General features: G+C 34.2%; 1 protein-coding gene across 2 annotated transcripts in view; it reads left to right on the top strand.

The window, feature by feature from the left end:
* The window catches only part of IBTK (inhibitor of Bruton tyrosine kinase), an 87,253-nt gene that overhangs the window by 12,205 nt on the left and 53,505 nt on the right, over positions 1–21,543 (top strand). The window contains exons 5-16 of one of the 2 annotated variants that reach the window (XM_004462590.3): positions 2,162–2,272; positions 3,545–3,715; positions 5,130–5,247; positions 5,339–5,519; positions 7,857–7,980; positions 9,896–10,073; positions 13,684–13,858; positions 15,061–15,663; positions 16,511–16,597; positions 17,426–17,508; positions 17,596–17,633; positions 20,923–21,019. In XM_004462590.3, the coding sequence (XP_004462647.1) occupies positions 2,162–2,272; positions 3,545–3,715; positions 5,130–5,247; positions 5,339–5,519; positions 7,857–7,980; positions 9,896–10,073; positions 13,684–13,858; positions 15,061–15,663; positions 16,511–16,597; positions 17,426–17,508; positions 17,596–17,633; positions 20,923–21,019 (1,966 nt within the window). Of the gene's footprint in view, positions 1–2,161; positions 2,273–3,544; positions 3,716–5,129; positions 5,248–5,338; positions 5,520–7,856; positions 7,981–9,895; positions 10,074–13,680; positions 13,859–15,060; positions 15,664–16,510; positions 16,598–17,425; positions 17,509–17,595; positions 17,634–20,922; positions 21,020–21,543 lie in introns of both variants that reach the window. The other variant, XM_004462589.3, reaches the window with a different exon arrangement.

Here is a 21,543-nt window from a genome sequence, read left to right as displayed (position 1 = left end):
GCTACATCCTCTCCCAAATTCAGAGGTTTTAAAGTTGGAAGACTAGTACCTACACTCGCTGGTATCATTGATTGCTTAGTAGTAGCAGAAGTCAGAAATTGTAGAATGACATTCTAATATTGAATATAAAATGGAACAAAATGACATTTCTGGTTTTCTTCAAATGGGTTTCCCATATAAATTCTAACTTTAAAATACAAATTTGGGTTTTATTTTTAGACTTTCTTTTTAGGTATCGGTGAGACAGCTAAATGAGATAAAGACTTCTTTTGTATTGTGAATTTGAAAGGTGCATTTTGTTTATAGAACCCTACATGGTTTAAGAATATATGTAAATATTTAGAGCTTGGGATTTAGTTGATAATTTTGTTCTCCAAAGGTCCATTACACTCTAGAAAATGATTCTAGATTGATTTATTTCTTTATCCTTTTACATCCTATAAGGAAAAAAGATTTTCTAGTAGTATTAAAGTAAAGTGAGTATACTGAATATTAGATGCCTTGAAAATAGCAAAGTATGGTCTGAGAGCTAAGTATGTAAGTACATGCATATTTAAAGCTATTGCTGATTTCCTTTTGCCTTTTGCTGATGTAGTTCAGCCCAATTTAGGACTCTTGTTTTATACAAGCTTAGATGTGAAGGTGGCATGGGAAGAGTATTGGAAAGGAGACAGATAAAGAGAAAGGAAATGGGGAAGAGAGAAAACATGAAAATAAATATTAAGTTATTTAAAGCCATACAATCCTATTAGGAATATATTATGTGGAAGTAGATGTGACTCAAGCAGTTGGGAGCCTGCCTACCACATGGGAGGTTCCACTTTTTGGTTCCTGGTACCTCCTGAAGAAGACTAGCAAGACAGTGAGCTGACGCAACAAGATGATGCAACGTAGAGAAACAATGAGAAAACACAATGAGAGGCACAACAAGCAGGGAGCAGAGGTGGTTCAAGTGATTGGGTGCCTCCCTCCCACATGGGAGTTCCCTGGTTTGGTTCCTGGTACATCCTAAAAAGAAGATGAGCATAGAGAGCAGACTGCAACATGGGGAGGGAGAGGCGTGGAGAAATAAATAAATCTTTAAAAAGAAAAATATATTAGACAAAAACAGATATATACACACACTACTGTCCACCTCTCCCCTCTCTTCTAGTGTAAAGGTGACATTATTTTAAAAAATAGTTTTAAGGCATTTTCATGATTTTCTTTAATAACACATTACCATTTGGTAATCTTTATCCTTCATATTGTACTCTGCTCAATTCTTGCTGTTTAGGATTTACTGAAATTGTGAAACAGTTGGCTTCTTCTTTTTTTTTTTTTTTTTTCTTTGCAGAAAAAGCATTTATTCCCAAGCTATAAATTAGAGGCAGTGGGGTGGGGATGAGATGTGGGGTCATGTTTTGGGTGTCTGTTTTCCTGGGCCAGGTTTCTGAGTTCCTAATGGAGGTGTTTTTTCACTTGGACCGCTCTTGACTGCAGATAGAAGGAGCCACCCACAGATTTGTCATTCACGTTAAATTAGTGTTTAGTAGTTCTGGATCTCCTCGAAGCTCAGCTTGGAGATGTTGAGAATCTCCTGTGCCTCCTGAAGACTGAGGCTGGAGAAGTTGGATATGGCTGTCAACTCCTATTTGGTGTGTCCCTTGGCGATTGCTGCCTGGCTGGCTGCAAACTTCTGCTGCAGGGCTAGGGCCCTGCCTTCTGTCGTCAACCTCCTCCTTAACCTCCATCACAATGATCTGGGTCCAGGTACTTGGCCAAGGCAGTTGCTTCACCTTGGGGATGCTGGCTGCGTCTCCTGTGGCCCCATAGCCCAGCTAAAAGTGGCTGGCCAGTAAGAAGTCTGGCTACTACTTTTTATATTATCGCATACAGTTGAAGACTTAAAGTTTACATTTTCCTTTGTTTAGTCTCCTCTGTGGGTAACGTGCTTAATTCCTTCTTTGTTCTTTTTCCATGTGTCAGTGTTTTTAGACATAATTAAAAAATAAAGCATGTATGTTTTTTATTTTTTATTGTGGAAAACTTTAAACATATACAAAATAGAATGGTATAATGAATTCCTGTGTACCCATCATCTAGCATAAACAATTATCAGTGTCCTGTTTATAAAATATGTTTCAGGGAAGTTTAATAGTATTTTCTTGTTTTTCCTTAGGTGGTGCTTTGTAAATTTCATTCAGTGTTTCTCTCTCAAAAAGGGCAGGTTTATACCTGTGGTCATGGTCCTGGAGGACGTTTAGGACACGGAGATGAACAGACATGCTTGGTAATTGAAATAATCATTTTACAATTTAGGTAACTTCAGTAAAACTTGAACAGACTAAGCTTCAGTTAATTTTTTTTTTTATCAACTGCAAGGTGAAAATAACATGAATTGGTATCAGGTTTTTTTCCTTTATAAAATCAATTACTTTCATGGTATATATCGTGTTCAAATTAAGGATTTCGATGAAATGCAGAATTTTAAAGCATCAAAGAAAAATTATAGCAAATATTGAATCAGGAGAGTATCTAAATAATTAAAAAATATTCCCTATATTAAAATAAGACAGTGCAAGTCTTTTTTTTTTTTTAACATCTCATTAAGGGAATTATCTAAAAAATTTACAATTGAGCCACTATTTTCATTATACAAATCACAAAGTCAATTATTATGCTACTGAAACTTAAGGCTAATTGCAATCAACTCAGTAGTCATTATATACTAGAAAATTGACTCACTGGATTATTTTTAAAGGTAATTTTTTTTTTTTGAGGAAACTATTGCTATATATCATGTAAAGAATGTTGAAGTGTTCTTTAAAGAGGAAGAGATATAACGATACTTCGCGTTTTTTGAGGGTTTATTGTGTCGTAGGCATTGTTAGTGTTTTTCATGCATTACCTTGACTTACGCCTCATACTAACCCAGTGAGGTATAGGCCTTGTTTTCTTCATTTTATGCACAATGACAGTAGTAACGGTCAATAAACCATCTTTATTGATTGCTTACTCTGTGCAAGGAACTGTTGTAAGTGCTTTATACTTACCAACTCATTTACAGTCCAAAAAATTATTATTTTGTTTTACAGATGAGTAAAATAAGGTACAGAAGGGTTAAGAAATATGATGGAGATCAAATAGCTAGTAAGTAGTAAGTAGCAAAATTAAAATTTGAGCACAGAACAGGTGATTTCAAAGGAATATGATATTGTGTGTTTGGTTACTCAAGAAACAACATTGATTCTTGTTTTTTTTTAAATACACACATGAATATTTTGAAGAACTCCCTTTATAATAAGTTTGTGCTTAGTGTATTGTCAGTGCTCAAAAATCACTTGAATTATTTTATTGAACTGTCGTTGTTGGGCTTATGTACTTTGGTCATAAGCCAGTATTCATCTCCTTTTAAACTCATCTTCCCCTTGCTGAAATGTGGAGTTTACCTGTGATAGATACAACCCTGTATTAGCCATGTTATTTTGGATGTAGTTTCATCAGATTCTATTTACATTCCTATATAAATAGTTAATATACTAAAGTTCATTTTATCTTGTAGGTCCCCAGGCTTGTGGAAGGAATAAGTGGTCACAATTGTTCCCAAGTAGCAGCTGCTAAGGATCATACTGTTGTATTAACTGAAGATGGATGTGTTTATACTTTTGGTCTAAATATTTTTCATCAGTTAGGAATTATTCCTCCACCTTCCAGTTGTAATGTACCCAGACAGGTAAACTTCTCTGTTTTAAATAGTAAGATGTTTATTTGCGGTAAAACCAGTGTGGACAAAAAGACTAAGGTATTGACAAAGTACTTTATTCTGCTTATTCTTCTTGAATGGTACTTATTTTCCCTGTCATACAAGAGGAAATTAACCATAATGCAAGTTAACATTTGTTTGGAGTAAGAGAGAAAGCTCTTGGGAAATTAGGCACCAGACTGCCTTAGATTTCACTTTCGTATTCATAAGAAGAGGCGGGTCCAGCTTTTTGGGTTTAAAACTTAAATAATTTTGGGGCCCTCTTAAAAAAATATATGAAATTTGAATATAAAATGGCACCTATAAGCTTAAGATTTATTGGCTTCACGGTAATTGTTATCTACCCCTACACCAGAGTAGCATCTGGCAAGTTGATGCATGCCTGTTTACAGAACTACCACCAGATGGCGCTCTTTTCCCAACTTCAGAGACCCTAGTATACGGCCCTGGGACCTGTTCTCTAAATAAATATGTTACTAAAAGCATTGCCCATAGCAAATATGTTTTCAGCTCTCAAAATTTTATATTTAAGATGTTAAATATCTTCATTGCTTGAATTCTCTGGATTTAAGTTTATTACATGTATAATTTTTTACCCATAAGTGTTTAAATTCAATAGTTTTTTCCGTTTTGGATGATTAATGAATCAGTAGACATTATACCCAAATAATTTGAGTTCATCCTATGGTACTTTTTAGTAGTTTCGTTTTCTCTAATCAACTTTAATTTGTGCACATTTATCCCATTTGTAGACTTCTTCAGAAATGGCAAATAGGTTTTACTCCCATTTTTACTCTCATTGAGTGGCTTCCCTTGCACGCTGTGTTGGATATGGACATGTTCATTGGGTCTCAACTAGGCACGATTTAGCATCATGAGATTGTCACGACTGGAGGGTTACTACTTACAAGTAGCGAGTAGAGGCCAGAATTCTGCCAAACATCCTAAGATGTGCAAGAGAGCCTCCAGGATCAAAGAATCATCTGGCCCAAAATGTCAGTAGTGCCAAGGCTGAGAGATCCTAGACACGTCAAATTCAAAAGTACTTTGTTTTCTAATGAGAATAAGAATGCCTATTTCACACTTTGCTTATTAGGGAAAAAAATAGCCAAATATTTAATAATTGGGTTTTTATACCATGTCAGTTTTCTGCATGTGAAAACTGTTGACTGAAAGTGGTTGCATCAAAATGTCTTGTGCTCTGAGAAGGATTTGGATATCAGTGTGTGTGTGGTGATCTATTAGTGATGATTGCCATTAGCACTTGAGGGGCACTGGCAACAAATATGCCATATATTTGCTACCCTGATCTGCTCAATCTGCAAAACTGTATTAGATCACACGTCATATAGTAAACTACATTCTTATTTGTCCTTTTGAATAGATGCAGGCAAAATATCTGAAAGGGAGAACAGTCATTGGAGTAGCAGCAGGCAGGTTTCATACTGTGCTGTGGACTAGAGAAGCTGTGTACACTATGGGGCTAAATGGTGGACAGCTGGGTAAGAAATTTTATAATGACTATAAATTTAAAAAATAAACAATTTATCTCTTAAAGCAGATATTTTGTCATTTATTTGTTTTATTTTTTAGGTTATTTACTAGATCCTAATGGAGAAAAGTGTGTAACTGTTCCTCGTCAAGTCTCTGCTCTTCATCATAAAGACATCACTCTGTCTTTGGTTTCTGCAAGTGATGGGGCCACAGTCTGTGTTACCACAAGGGGAGATATTTACTTGCTTGCAGACTATCAGTGCAAGAAGATTGCTTCTAAGTATGGGCATTTCTTTGAAATAAATGTAACTTTAACATTAGTTCAACTTTTTTCCAGAAAATATTTGAGTATGAGCTTTATGCTATGTTCTGTAAATGCCACATATAGAAAATAGTGTGGGAGGAAAAAGGCAGGAATTTTTTTTGCCTTTGATGACTTTGGGCTTTTGGCAAAGATCCAGTGAATATGTAGAAAAGTTCTTTGTAACTTATAAAACAGTATGTCCAAATCATCTTTAACATATAGTTAAATATGATCTCTCTGTTTTTTTTTTTTAATACTTCAGGTGCTCAGAAGTAGATTTATCATAGTTCTTGGTTTGTGACTATCATTATTGGTTTATGTGTAGCTCTTTTTGTATTCCTGTATTATTCATTAAAAAATTAAATACCAAAAAAGTACCAAAATAAAAATTTAAAAAAATTTAATATCATGAACCCTCTACCCAGTTGTTTTAAAATCTAATTAATATATTTCTGTCATTGAATTTGTGTAGCCTTTTGTTGTTTAAAAACATGTTAGAGAAGCATGTAGTAGACTAGTGGTTGATTAATTGAAAAGTCAGTTAAAACTGGAAATCATAAAGCTAACGTTTTAATTGCAGATGGGTCCACCAGTTGGAGTTCCCTGTCTTTTATGTATAAATCATACTCCTTATGTGTCATCTATGATTTCATTTTAAATGATTAAGGGAGTAAGTTCTTAAAAACGTTTATGACCTGAGTATAAAGTCCTAGATTTTAAAATACATTTTCAGCATTTTATAATTGCTTCATCCATACCTGCTTTGACAGCAAATTTTTGCCGATCATATTTATTGTGTCACTCCAAAGTATTCTTATTTTTTATAGAAGACATCTTTTCTGATTAATATTTCATTGACAAAATATTTTACTAAATTGCATCATTATAATAAATATGAGTGCAGAAATAGGTCTTTGCACAAATATAACTGATTCCTGGAACAGTATAGCTCAATTAGTAGAAACAGTAGTATGCAAGAATTTCAAAGAATAGCCATATAACTTTTAAGGCAGTTAGAAATTTAAATTTAAATATAACAAAATGTACTTTTGCTAATGCAGATGAGATAACTTCATGAACAGATATAATGCACGATTAGTTCATGAAGCAGAAAATGTCAACCATCAATTTGTCATAACTTGTTTGTAACAGTTGGAAAATTACTTTTTTTTTTTTAAAGATTTATTTATTTCCCCCCCCCCCTTCTTCCTCCCCCACGCCCCTATTGTCTGCTCTCTGTATCAGCTTGCTGTATGTTTTTCTTTGCCTCTTTGCACCCTCGGTGGACACCGGGAAACTGTGTCTCTTTTTTGTTATGTCATCTTGCTGCGTCAGCTCTCTGTGTGTGCGGTGCCACTCCTGGGTGGGCTGCGCTTTTTTCACGTGGGGTAGCTCTCCTTGCAGGGCACTCCCATGTGGGGGTGCCCCTGCATGGCATGACACTCCTTGCACACAGCAGCTCTATGCGTGGGCCAGCTCACCACACGGGTCAGGAGGGCCTGGGGATCAAACCCTGGACCCTCCCATATGGTAGGTGGATGCTCTATCAGCTGAGCCATGTCTGCTTCCCTGGAAAATTTGACATCAACTGTAGGATGCATTTCAGTTTTAGAAACCTGAAAATGTGAACATAAATGTTTCTTAGAACTGACAAAATAGTTTTTTTCCTGACCATGAGGTGATTTGTGAGATGTTAGGTTGTTTTTTATATTAACTTTTATAAAATTTGTCCTAGTAACGTTAAATCATATAAGTTATATCCAAATTTTCCCTAAGAATGTTCTTCGGTTACAAAGTAAGTTCCAACCTAGTAATTTTGAAAATAATTCTTAAGCTTAAAAAAACACCAGACTTATTCATTGGGATATTATTCTTTCAGATATGCAGATATAATGAAATGTGTGAGTAGTGCATGAATTGTTAAATTAGCATGCGTGGCACCATCGCTGTATCTAAGTATGACCATTTTTGAAGTTAAACAATTAAGCATTTCTATTTCATTTTGAGCCTAAAATTTTTTTTTCTTTTAAAATTCAAATGTGTGAGGAGCTTTTAGCTTTACCAGTTATTAAAATCTAGAGCGAATGCGTGTATTGATGAGCAGAGGTATATTTTTTGGGTAGAGGCATTTGGGAGGGAAAAACTTGTCATAGAAAAAAATGGCCATTGCATAGGAGAAAATGTATAGACAGGAGAGACTGACATGGTCTTATCATAGATTATCGTTTGAACAGTAATTTCTTTAAAATTGAGTGTGTGTGTTTTAGAGAACATATTAATCTAGCTTTTTAAATTTGTTTATTTTAAACTTAGACAACTAAACTTGAAAAAGGTTCTTGTGTCTGGGGGCCATATGGAATACAAGGTTGATCCTGAACATTTGAAAGAAAATGGGGGTCAAAAAATTTGCATTCTTGCAATGGATGAAGCTGGAAGGGTGAGTGTGTATTTATGTAAAACTGTAGAAATCTCATTCTCAGATGGTAGCTACAAGAGACTTGATAATATGAAAGTATATTATGTTGTTTAAAGTTTTTATTGATTTTGTGGATCTTCCTCCCTGACTTTTGACATCCAATACTAGTTAGCATGGAGCTGGTATTTGAAAAAAAGAATGATTAACTAATCTAACAAACTACTGTTTTGTTAAACTTTTAAATTTTCATTTATTGTGCTTAAAATGCTAATAAAAAGGGATTTTGATTAGTTACTTGAGATGTACGAGTACTGATAATACTGAATTGTAGCCATAGAAGATATGCCATTAAACTACTTTTTTTAAAGTACTGTATAGACCAGATTACACATTCAATTCATAATTGAAAAAAATTCCCCCAGTTTTAGTTTTATACAAATGTACACATAATAAATGCAGAGATTATAATTATCTATATTACATATAAAATATAACATTTTTCTACATCACTTACTAGTGATCTGAAATTCTTTTAAGTAGTGTTCTAATTTTAACTCCCCATTCAAACATATTTGTAAATTTCTCTAAGATTAATAAAAAATATAGGTAACATTAGAAAAGTTATTCACTGTGGCAAGAAAAACATGGCTTTCTTCTTTTTTTCCTTTAAGATATATAGAAATATGTTTATAAAATGTTGGCATTTTAGAAATTGAAGAATTAATCATAAAGCTCCATCTACTGGAGCATTATAGGCATAAATCTGTCAATAAATATAATAGCATGAACTACATGTAAGCATCAGAGTTCTAATTAGTACTAAGGAAAGGAAAAATGACATAAGAATCCATTAAAGAGTATAAAAAACTTAAATTTGACTTTGGAATATGTTTTCACTTCTATTAATATGCATATGGGGGAGGGGATGTGACTCAAGCAGTTGAGCATCTGCTTCTCACATGAGAGGTTGTGAGTTTGATCTCTGGTGTGCCCTAAAAATTACAAGCAGACAAATGAAAAAACCAATTCAGGGAAGCCTATGTGGCTCAGTGGCTGAGTGCTGGCTTCTCAAATACCAAGGTCCTGGGTTCAATTCCCAGCCCCCAGTACTGGTCCCCCACCCCAAATAAAAGCATGTGGCTTATATTATGGATATTTGCTTTCCACAAAATCAGAGTCTCATTATTAAAACCAAACTCTGGAGGAAATAGTCATTGTAGTCTTTTCTTGTGTGCATAACTTTCAGATAACTTGGCAAATACCATTCTGTGCTTTAGTTTTCTTACCTTGATAATAAGGGAATTAAACTTTTAAAAATCATTAGTATTTTTCAAATAAGATCTACTTAGGGTAAGGCTGGATTGCAAAGTCCAGCACCCTATTTCTTATCATCCTTTCTACCCCTTAGGAATTTTCCCTAAGTCGTTTCTAAGGAACAGGTAACATTGGAAAACATTGAATTTTATGGTGTTTTTTTATGTCTTAGGTTTTATTTTAGTTGTGTAATTGAGTTGTGAATAATCTTTTTTTTTTTTTTTTTTTTTGAGGGTGAGATTTGGATTTTTGTAGGATTGATTTACCTTCTTGTAAGTAGGTGGCAGTACAGCAGAGTTTGAGATCTATGTTTTAGCTTTAGGATTTTTGCTTTTCTTTAGCATTGGAGCAGATTTATTTGTCCCAAACAAGTGCTAATTAAAATTACTTCTTTTTATGAGAGGTGTTTTTTAAAAAACTTAATGCTTCATGTTTGCTTTATTATACTTTTCTGAAAGACTCAGTACTATAAAACTGTTTGAATTTTGTAATATCTTTTTCTGTGTGGGAGTGAGCATTGAAATTATACTAATTAGAGCTTTTATTTAGAAGATATTGTCCCTTGCTTTCAGTGTTTCAGATGGTATATTTTTTATTCCAGTGTAATTTGGTTTTGTTTTAGGTATTTTGCTGGAGATCAGTCAGCACTTCTCTAAAGCAATGTCGATGGGCCTATCCACGCCAAGTCTTCATTTCTGATATTGCTTTAAATAGAAATGAAATTCTGTTTGTTACTCAAGATGGGGAAGGATTTAGAGGGAAATGGTTTGAAGAAAAAAGAAAAAGTTCTGAAAAGAAAGGTCAGTTCATAACCTTCATTATGGATGATGTATAAAAGTAAACTTTCAGTGAGCTTTTAAATTGACAAGTATTAGGGTTTTTTTTTTTTTTTTTTTACATCTCTTCTTTTGATTTTGGTATGTATGCAAGTATATAGAGGGAATTTGATTTACTTACATCTGGAGTTTCAGCTTTTTGTCTCAGTATACCATACATTTCCTTCCCATCAGTTATGTAACAACTCATGACTGCTAATTACTAATCAGGGCAGGGAAGTGTGTGGTTTAAAAAAAAAAAAATCCAGATGATTCCGAACCATCTTCCAGCTCCCTATCCTTTCTTCCTAAATTCAGAATCGAGTGGCTTATACTATTTTGTTTTGTTTTGTACATATTTTGCTTATATAAAATTAAAGATTAAAGATGTACATCTCATAAGTTAGAGGTAATTCAAAAGAATAGAGATTTTATGTTGATTGAGAATTTAAAAAGTACAAATAGTTTTATTAAACAATTGTTGAATAATTGGAGATTGGAGACAATTATTATATTCCTTGATAAATATAATGGATAACTTTAGCTGTCATTGAAAACAGAAGTTAATCATGCTGTAGTTTATTTTTAATTATTAGATTTTAAATTAATATACTTGTGGCTTATTTGCATTCTTTTTTTTTTTTTAACTTGAGACCTCGTACTTGTGAAGTGCGTGCTCAACCACTGAACTATATCTGTTCCACTGTATTCTTTTTTAGACTTAGTCTTCCAGAATAACTGGAATTCCTTTATCTCTTTACTCCCATTTCCTCATCCTGGCCCATGCCACATGTACTACTGCAAAAAACTGGCTTTTTTATTCCTGCTCTTGTCCATTTTAATTCATTCATTTACCAGGAATATGCTTTTAAGATCTGATCCTAGAACTCCTGTGTTTAACAACTTAAAGACTTCATTTTCTTTTCTTTTTTTTTAAAAGATTTATTTATTTATTTATTTCCCCTTCCCCTCCCACCCCAGTTGTCTGTTCTCTGTGTCTATTTGCTGTGTCGTCTTCTTTGTCCTCTTCTGTTGTTGTCAGCGGCACGGGAATCTGTGTTTCTTTTTGTTGCGTCATCTTGTTGTGTCAGCTCTCCGTGTGTGCAGTGCCATTCCTGGGCAGGCTGCACTTTCTTTCGTGCTGGGCGACTCTCCTTACCAGGCACACTCCTTGCGCATGGGGCTCCCCTACACGGGGACACCCCTGCGTGGCAGGGCACTCCTTGCGCGCATCAGCACTGCTCATGGGCCAGCTCCACACGGGTCAAGGAGGCCTGGGGTTTGAACCGCGGACCTCCCATGTGGTAGGTGGACGCCCTAACCACTGGGCCAAGTCTACTTCCCAACTTCATTTTCTAAACATGGCCCACAAGGCCCCCCTATTCTGTCTCTTTTCTCTCTCTGAATTAATCTTAACTCCCTTCCTCTTTTTAGTCACTATTAGCCTGCAGTCACAGTGGCCATCTTCAGTTTTTCAAACATCTAGAACTGTGATTAGACCCAGGGCTTTCCCTCATTGTTTACATTTCAGCTTAATGTATATTTCATCAGAGATGTCTTCACTGACCCCTCAATCTTAACCCTTTTCTACTTTTCATATGTTCTTTCCATTTTCACCATAAAATTTATTTTTACTTGTAATTATATATTTGTCTTTGTGATTAATTTGTTTATTGCCTATCTCCTACTAGATTGTAAGTTCCATCATGGCAAGGGCCTGTAACATTCCATTATATTCTCAGCATTTGGTATAATTTTTGGCACAGAGTAGTCCCTCATTAAATATCTCTTGAATGAATAAATCAGTTAAGATATGCTAAAAAATATAAAGAACATTTATAATTACTGTTAGATAGTTATAAACATGTTTTTCTGAAAAATCATAAAGCCACAATGGAATGATTTTTGGATAATTGATTTAGATTGCCTCTCATTTCTTTACAGACTATTCAAATTCATAAACATTTAAGGTATCTTTACTTTGTGCTGGATGCTAGATTTCAATGATACAGAAATATATAAGCTCTTACTCCTGTTCTCAGGCACTCATTAGCTTATAGGGGCAGAAGACATATATATAAATATTTACAGTTCACTGAGACAAATGCTGATATGGGCAAATGAGAACATTGGGATACAAATAACTGAGTGTGGGGAAAGATTAGTAATGCCCCCTAAAGCTGACATGGAGTCAATTTGAGAGAGAAGAATGTAGGTTGGATCTGATATGTAAATATTGGAAGTCTTTAGAAACATCTTAGTCATATTTAGTGGTCTAAAACTGAAATCTTGATCTCATGACCCCACCCACATCTGCTTTTCATTATTTTCATTCTGAGTAAGTGGTTATCTTTGGCATGCCATATTCCTTCACCCCCTATATTCAGTGATTCATCCAGTTTTGTCACCATTGTTTCAAATATTTCTTAAATCTTTCTACTTCTCACCTGTTTCATTGCTACAACTTCAGTCCATACCGTGTTTTATTCTTTCTCTTTGGACTCTTGAAGTAGCTTCCTAAATGGTGTCCTTATCTCTATTCTTACCTACCTTAAAACAGTCTTCACAGTGCAGCCAGAATTATTTCTTCACATGCAAATTTCATGTCTTCATGGGAGTACTGTTTTTTCTTTCATAGCCTTGATCTGTTTCAGATGCCATATAATGTCTGCCTTCCCTGCTAGATTTTACACTCTGAGGATAGGGACATGTCCATTTTGTTTGCTACTGTGTCACTTAGGATACACTGATGATTGTTGTATCACTGTAGCACAGTTACTTCACTCAGATATTTGGTTTATGAATGGAAGAAAAGATATGAGGAAAGGAAGGAGAAAGTAAATAAGCAGTTTATGAAGACACTTAAGTTATATGTTTTTAATGCAATTTGAGATTTTAAAGGCTAGTATGACACTAGACTTGGTTTTTAGAAAGGAAACTTTGGTGACAGTATGGAGAATGTTGAAAAGGGTTAAGATCATTAATAGTTCAGTATTGCCCACCCAGAATTCCTTAACATAAGACAACTGGTATATAGGGTGCAAATCATAGTTGAAGTGGACTTGGCCCAATGGATAGGGCATCCGCCTACCACATGGGAGGTCCGCGGTTCAAACCCTGGGCCTCCTTGACCCGTGTGGAGCTGGCCCACGCACAGTGCTGATGTGTGCAAGGAGTGCCCTGCCACGCAGAAAAGTCCCCCGTGTAGGGGAGCCCCACACGCAGGGAGTGTGCCCTGTAAGGAGAGCTACCCAGCACGAAAGAAAGTGCAGCCTGCCCAGGAATGGTGCTGCACACATGGAGAGCTGACACAACAAGATGACGCAACAAAAAGAAACACAGAAATCCTGGTGCCGCTGATAAGGATAGAAGTGGTCACAGAAGAACACACAGCGAACAGATAGAGAGCAGACCATTGGGGGGAGGGGCGAAGAGAAATAAAATATATATATTTGTATAATTCATCAGTGGACTTAATACATATTAATTTCTGTATTCTCCCAATTGTTTTTCTACTCCATTTTCTCCTACTAAATCATTTTCATAGTCTCAATACAGCCTTGATTAATGGATATTCATTTTTTCTTTTTAGCAGATTTTTTATCAAACCTTCATAATTCCTCGTCAGATGTGTCTTGTGTCTCTGAAATAAATAGCATATATGAAAGAATTCGACTTGAGAAACTTGCTTTTGCCCATAGAGCTGTTAGTGTCAGCACAGATCCAAGTGGATCCAACTTTGCAATCCTACAATCGGATCCTAAAACAAGGTATACTTGTACATATAAATTTCATTTTTCATTGTTAGAAGGAGAAGTCACTTAGTTTTCTTCTATTTTCTATAGCCCCTGGCTCAGATTTAAACAAAAAGCTTTTGCCAAGTTTTTTAGAGACCTTAGGCATATAATCATATTACCAGGATAATACCAAGATGGAATTTCTTATATTGGGAATGATGAGTTTTTTTGTTCAGCCTGTAAGGAATATTTATTGAAAATATTTGAAGATATACTGGGCACACACACGCACCAAGTCTTTAGTACATTATGATATAGTCTGGGTTCTTGGATTTTGAAAAATTTATCATAAATATTTCTTATGTAGTTTACAAAAGTTTCTGATCCTTGAACATGATGACAGCTGAAAAGAGGAGGTGGTGTAGAGCCATCTGAAGGGCAGTGTGAATCCTAGTGCAAATCCTCTAAGTCACTTTAGTGAGAGAGATAATTTTAAAATATTTATAAGGGTACTGTTGAAGAAAAAAGATGTCCTAGAAGTAGGGTAATCTTCTATCCTGGTTAGCCCAGGACTACCCAGTTTTCATAATCAAAGTGTCATCTCCCAGGGAACCTCTCTGTCCCAGACGAACCAGGAGGATCAGTCTCTTTACTTACACGGGTGAGACGTAGATTGGGAAGGTGTGATTGCACCCCTACAGTAATGAAAGATCCAGGTTACGAACTGATGATATGTCTATGTGTATATTTAACTTTACTTCTGTGCATTACTGATCCTCTCTGGGATTTGTACCCTTAAGTCTTTTCTCAGTTCTCTATATTTATTTTTCTTCATTTGTAAAATAAAAAATACAAGAAAGGGACGAGAACTGTATACTCTTTTAAAAATGTTTCTAGTTATACTTTTAATCACTTAAAATTTTCTATGGACCAGTTATTTTAATTTATATTGTTCTAAGAGTTTCCTTGTAGAAATAGAGAAGATTGCTTTTCTTGGTTAAGTTAATTTTTGTCATTCTAACTGAAGAGAAAAATGCAAACATAAAGGGAATTAAAAAATTAAAGGTGATCTATAGTATCTAAGACTTTATGCTGTATCATATTTTAGGAAATGCCTAATTTAACATTTTCTAAGTTTAATAAAAAGTTCTCATTTAAAAAGGACACTTGGCTAGGTATGCTTTTGTTTTCTTTCATTTTTTTGAAAGTAAAAATGATTTTCCTTTTGTTTCTAGTCTTTATGAAATTCCAGCTGTGTCTTCATCATCCTTTTTTGAAGAGTTTGGTAAACTGTTGAAGGAAACAGATGAAATGGACAACATCCATGACGTGACATTTCAAGTTGGAAATAGAATCTTCCCTGCACATAAATATATTTTGGCAGTGCGTTCTGTCTTTTTTCAGAAATTATTTATTTCAGATGGTACTACTTTAGACTTTACAGATATTTACCGGAAAGATGAAGACTCTGCAGGGTGCCATCTCTTTGTGGTAGAGAAGGTTCATCCTGACTTGTTTGAATACCTTTTACAATTTATATACACAGACACTTGTGACTTTTTAACTCATGGCTATAAACCAAGAATAGATTTAAACAAAAAACCAGAGGAATGTCAGGGCACTGCAAATTCTCATTTGAATAAAGTGAACTGCCATGAAGATAATAATCAGAAGTCAGCATTTGAAGTTTATAAAGGTAATCAAACACCTACAATTAATGAAAGGCAGAAAAGCAAATCTAAATCTTCCAAAAAAGGAAAAAGTAACGGTGAAGATGATCCTGTAAGAATGCTGCAAAATGTAGCGAAGAAATTTGGCTTCATTAATTTGAGTAGTAGGTATGGCCTTTCCTTAATATTTACTCTTATGCCTTCTGTCCTCTTTTTAGAAATTCTTTTTTCCTTTTACCTTTTCTTTGCTTTTTTTCCGCCTTTTTCTTTTTTTTCCTCTCTTTTCTTGGGGTGATTAACAAGGATTGGATATCCCTTTTTTTTCTTGTAGAGATATCTTTGTGCGACTCACCTGATTAAAACATTAAAGGTCAGGAAGGCTGTTAGTGGATTTGAATTCTATGGTGTATGTGTAGCAAGGAACTGGAGTGGCAGGTGGTGTGGTGTACTGGAGAGAGTACTATCTTTGGAGTTCAGAAACCTATATATGCCTCTTAGCTCTGTTACTAGCTGGGGCAAGGTTCTTTTCTTTGAACCTCAGTTCCCAATTTATAAAATAGGATGGATAATACTAACCTCTTTTGTGTTTAGTCAGATCACATGTGTAAAATTCCTAAAATATCTATCACAGAAATCAAATTCTTTGGAATTCTTTCTCTCTCTTTAAAGATGTTTATTTTGCTTGTAGCAGTATCACCTTAGTTGTGGGGTTGGAGCAATATCTATTCGGTTTCTATCTAAAAATAATAAAGAACTTCATGTCATGCCATGGTTTTGATTTTTTTTTGGGGGGGTCATAATAATATTTAATGTATTTTTAATTCTAAGTAAAATTGAAGCAGAAGGCATGATATTTCTTTGTTTATCATGGAATTGGGGGGATTAATTGAGATACTTTTCTAGGGCATTATAAATTATATAATTATGTTCAGATGTAAATCAATTTGTTGGATTTTTTGTTTTGGTAGAGAAATAATAAATATGAATTTTTAATTTTTTCATCTATTTTTGATAGGTTAGATGGAGTCAGATTTGAAAATGAAAAAATTAATGTTGTTCTCAAGAAAACTGGTAATAAACCAAAGCTAAACCAAAAAAAATGGTAAGTTGAGAAATGAAGATAAAACTTTCCATCTTCAGATTTTAGCACCTACATGTGGAAATAGAGCTTTTCTTATCTATATTATCATGCAAAATGTTGTAGTCAGTACCGTCTTTCCTTTTCTAGTCTTCATTTCTGGAAATGTTGGGGAGCTGTTGAAGTAAATAGATAAAAAATTAACTGCTCTATAAGATATTGAAGGCATCCACCCTTTCTGATTACTTTCTAATGAAGGAGAGACTTATTTATTTGCCTCAATTTTGTATCTTGTTCTAAGTAGAAAATAATGTTGGGTTAAATAATAACAAATTATGCACCATCATCATGATGATTATTTTTAGTAATAGAAATATCTATGCTATTATATTTATTAGTATAAATATATAAAATTTTCAATAACTATACTACTTTATATTTGTTTTTTTTTAAGGTTTTGTTTTTAGGTATTTATACTTTCTTTGTAAGTTGGACGCTTTAGAGAAAGAAACTGGAGGTGTAGATTGTCTGATACAAATAATTGAATTAAAGAACTCTGAATGTTGTCACTTACTGTTATGTTAACCCCTGGTCTAGAACAAAAAATGAAAATTAGAAGAAACTCTTATCTTAACTTTTATGTTTCATATATTGTTATTGTAAGGTGCTTATTTTCTATCCTGAAGTGGAAGGAGCTGAACTATTTTATTTGTATGTATACCTGAAAGTAATTCGATGTATTCTACTTTTAAGAGAAAAGGCATAAGTTAAGCCAAATTCTATCACAAATTTTCTCATTTGCTTACTGTGTAAAGAAATTGCACTTGCTTCAATTAAACGTTTTTCTTGCAGTTCATTTCTGTGTGATGTTACCATGAAATCAGTGGATGGAAAGGAATTTCCTTGTCATAAATGTGTTCTTTGCGCCAGACTTGGTAAGTGTACTTTTTGTTAGTTTCTAATTTATTTTTTTAATGTTATTTCACTAGTCTTACTGAGTTGAACTTTTTTATTTCTTTTAGAATATTTTCATAGTATGCTGAGTAGCTCGTGGATTGAGGTAAGATTTAAGTAGAAAGTATATAGACTGGTAACTAAACTCTGTATATTTTGGGGAAATTATATACTAAAGAAATTCAGAATTGGAATTTGATGATAATGAGATTTGTTAGCACTATTACATCCAAATGTAGAAGTGGTGTTGAAATTTGTTTGAACTCTTAAAGGGCATAATAAAAAATGAACATTGTCATGTATTGTGTTAATGTGTGTAAACATAAAATGTGTGTGATTTGTTGGTATATTCTATAAAGTCACCTTGAGATTTGTATAAATTTATTTACAGTGCTCTTAAAAAAGAGGGATTTATTAGGTTGTTAATAGCCCTTTGTATGTATAGCTTTGTTGTAGGATTCTTAGTAAATAATATAGTCCAAATATTATATTAAATAGTGTTAGGTGTATATAGTGATACAAACAAAGTATTGTGGAATATTTAGTGGAGCTTGTGTTTATTGCTGTCATAGGCCCACAGTTTGAGGTTTGTCTGTCATATAAATGAACACAGAAACATTTCTTTTGGCCAACAAGGTTAAAGAATTCTATTTATTTGTTTGTTTATTTTTGGAGGTACCAGAGAGTGAACCTGGGACCTTGTACATACGAAGCACATGCTTAACCACTGAGCTACACCTGCTCCTCGTTTTTGTTTTTTTTTTTGCTAATAGTTTCATAATCACAACAAAGTAGTACAAAGAACACCTTATACAAAACAATGCAATAAAGTTTCAGAGATAATGGCGTTCCCTTAGCAAAGCTGAGGATTTTGGTTTTTGGAATTTGGAGATTAGTCTACAATCCTTGTTTTTGGATGGAATGCTGGGTATGTGGCATAGTCCATGCTTTAATCAGATTTCAATGGGAAAATGGCCACTTTGCCTAGATAGAAGTAGATGAAGTGCTTGGTTTCATGTGTCAGTGAGCTATCCAAGTTCTTCCATGTGATGTATTACCAGGTGGGGTGGTACTTCTTGTCAAACTTCTTGATATGGGCTGCAATATCTTTCTCTATGATATATTTCTTCAGTGCCTGGGTAGTGCACTCCACTGAGTTCTGTTGCATCTGCTCTGACATATCCACAGTTTTGATCACATTCTTTCAATAGCACATGGTTACCAGGAGCAAGTTTGGCCCACTGCAGTGATCTCCTGGTGGAGGGGTTAGCTGCCATCACCACCCAAGCTCTGACGTGTCTGTCTATTATACTTTTACAATTTGAAACTTTACTAATTGGGATGGGGCATTGTCAAATAAGTGTATTTCTGTTATAGCATTTCATCACTTAAATAGCAAGCTGTTTTAGCAGTGTCTACTACTCTCAACTCTTAGCATAAATTTTACTACTGATGAATTAACTAGAAAATTTTCAGCCTTTGTTTTGAACCTGGGTTCCTGCTGTTGCATTTAAATGCTAATAAAAGGCTTCCACTAGCTTTGCTTACTCCTTTTTTTTTTAACCTGTCTTCTTTTTTTTCTTCCTACCCTGTGCCCTCTTATACTCATCTCACTGAGGTCATGTCTGTTTCTGAAGTAAATCTAAAGCCCCTACTCCCTCCACTCTTGCATATTTTTTACCTTTTTCTGAAGAGTCAATATTTAGAAATTACAGAATGATTAGAACTGTCTTTAACTCTCTTAGAAATTTCAGGTATTTTTATTTTTACTTACTCATTTTTCTTGAGGTTCTGGAGATCGAACCCAGAACCTTGTACGTGCAAAGCAGGCGCTCAACCACTGAGCTGTATCTACTCCCCGTTATTGTTTTTTTTTTTAAGATTTATTTATTTATTTATCTCCCCCCACCCCGGTTGTCTGTTCTCTGTGTCTATTTGCTGCGTCTTCGTCTTTTTCCGCTTCTGTTGTTGTCAGCGGCATGGGAATCTGTGTTTCTTTTTTGTTGTGTCATCTTGTGTCAGCTCTCCGTGTGTGCAGCACCATTCCTGGGCAGGCTGCACTTTCTTTCATGCTGGGCGGCTCTCCTTACAGGGCGCACTCCTTGCGTGTGGGTCTCCATACATGGGGGACACCCCTGCATGGCACGGCACTCCTTGCGCACATCAGCACTGCATGTGTGCCAGCTCCACATGGGTCAAGGAGTCCTGGGGTTTGAACCGCGGACCTCCCATGTGGTAGGCAGACACCCTAACCACTGGGCCAAGTCCGCTTCCCCATTATTGTTTTTTTTTAACTTTAAAATTTGTAGTTTGTGTCTGCTCAAACTTTCATTATAAATTCATCTGTGAATTTTTAAATATAAATACACATTTGTGAATTATCCTCTAGTTATAGTAACTGCTCATTACCTGTTACTTGTTGAAATAATGAGTGTGTGTTTATACTTAAATTATCTGGTAGTCAGTTAAGAAGATTTAGATATATAAAATTTTTATTTTAATAATTGTGGTTAGATTTCTTAACTCATTAGGACTGTAAATAATTATAATTATTCATCAGTTAATAAATGCTTATTTAGAAAAAGTTTCAGCCTATGTGAGGTCTTGGATTATGCCATAGGAAGTTGATTGTAAATTATGGCCATATATTTTTTATTTTTCTTGAAAAGTTTTGTCTTCCACTTTTTTTTTCTTCTTTTGATTTTTAAGTGATTCTACAAGGTAAAACGTACAGGCTTGTTAGGTATTTTGAAAAAATTTTTATGGGATATTTAGAAACACTTTAGTATATGGACTTTCCATACATTCCAGTCTTTGGATCACTGTGCTCAGGTGTGTTTCCCAAGCAATTTCTTGAGCCCAATGAATTTTGTAATTAATCACCTCGAAGCTGAAATTATATTCCTTTGATATTCTTGGAAAGTATGCATTTCTTTTAAAAAATATTTAAACTTTTGAAAATTATTTGTTCCAAATGACCTGTGTACCATAAAAGCACTTGACATTCTACCTCTGTAATACAGGGTTTATTATATGTATCTTAATTTTCAGTCTCATATTTTAGCTCAGTTTTCTTTTGTATTGATCTTTATTTATGTTTAAGCCTGCTGGAAAATAGCAAGATTTAGAAATTAAAATTGTTGCTAAAAGCTATTTAAATAAAAATTCCCATTATTATTTATAAATATACTTGGAATACCAATGTTTGTTTTTTTTTGAAATTTTTATGTTTAAGAGATTTTAAAGTTAAAAATATCCCATTTTAGCTTCGTGTTTTATAAATTCTTTGTTCCTTTGCATTTGATATGATTTCCTGTTCAAATTTTTTGTACCAGTAATCTAAATGAGATTGTAATAGTGTTTTATTTGCCTTAAAATCATTTTACTTTATTTAGGCTTCCAGTTGTTCAGCTCTGGAAATGCCAATACATTCAGACATACTGCAAGTTATTTTGGACTACCTCTATACTGATGAAGCTGTGGTGATAAAAGGTATTGATAAGAGTTAGCACATTTTTAATATTTCCCATAAGATGGAATAATGGTAAAACGACATGAATCTTAATTTCTCTTCCACTTGAAATAAAATGTCAATAGAAGCTTAATATAGAATAAAGACTGGGGCTTCTTATTTACAGTAAACGAGTAGAAAAAGAATGTTTTTATTACTGTGTGAAATTGAATTTTCTAAGAATTATATATAATGATTAAAATGAGTTAGATTTAGTAGTTCCATATATAGCTACTTCTGTGATTGAGATAAATGAATTGACAACAGGAAGTATAATTTTGACAACTATTCTATGTTCTTTTTTGCCTGTTTTCTTTGTGATAACATATTTGAAGTGAAATGAAGTAGGCCAAGAATTGAACTGAAATTTTTAAAGAGAATGCATTTATATACTTTTTTAGGCAAAACACCATGGTTTAGTTATCAGGCATCTTTATCCAGTGGAGTGGTGCTGGGTGTGTTTTGTGGTGTTAATTCACTTAACCAATAGCTCTTGAGCCCCATC

This window comes from Dasypus novemcinctus, chromosome 11 (assembly GCF_030445035.2).
Source record: "Dasypus novemcinctus isolate mDasNov1 chromosome 11, mDasNov1.1.hap2, whole genome shotgun sequence".
In the NCBI taxonomy this organism is placed as follows: Eukaryota; Metazoa; Chordata; class Mammalia; order Cingulata; family Dasypodidae; genus Dasypus; species Dasypus novemcinctus.
This window is presented reverse-complemented; position numbering and strand designations above follow the sequence as displayed.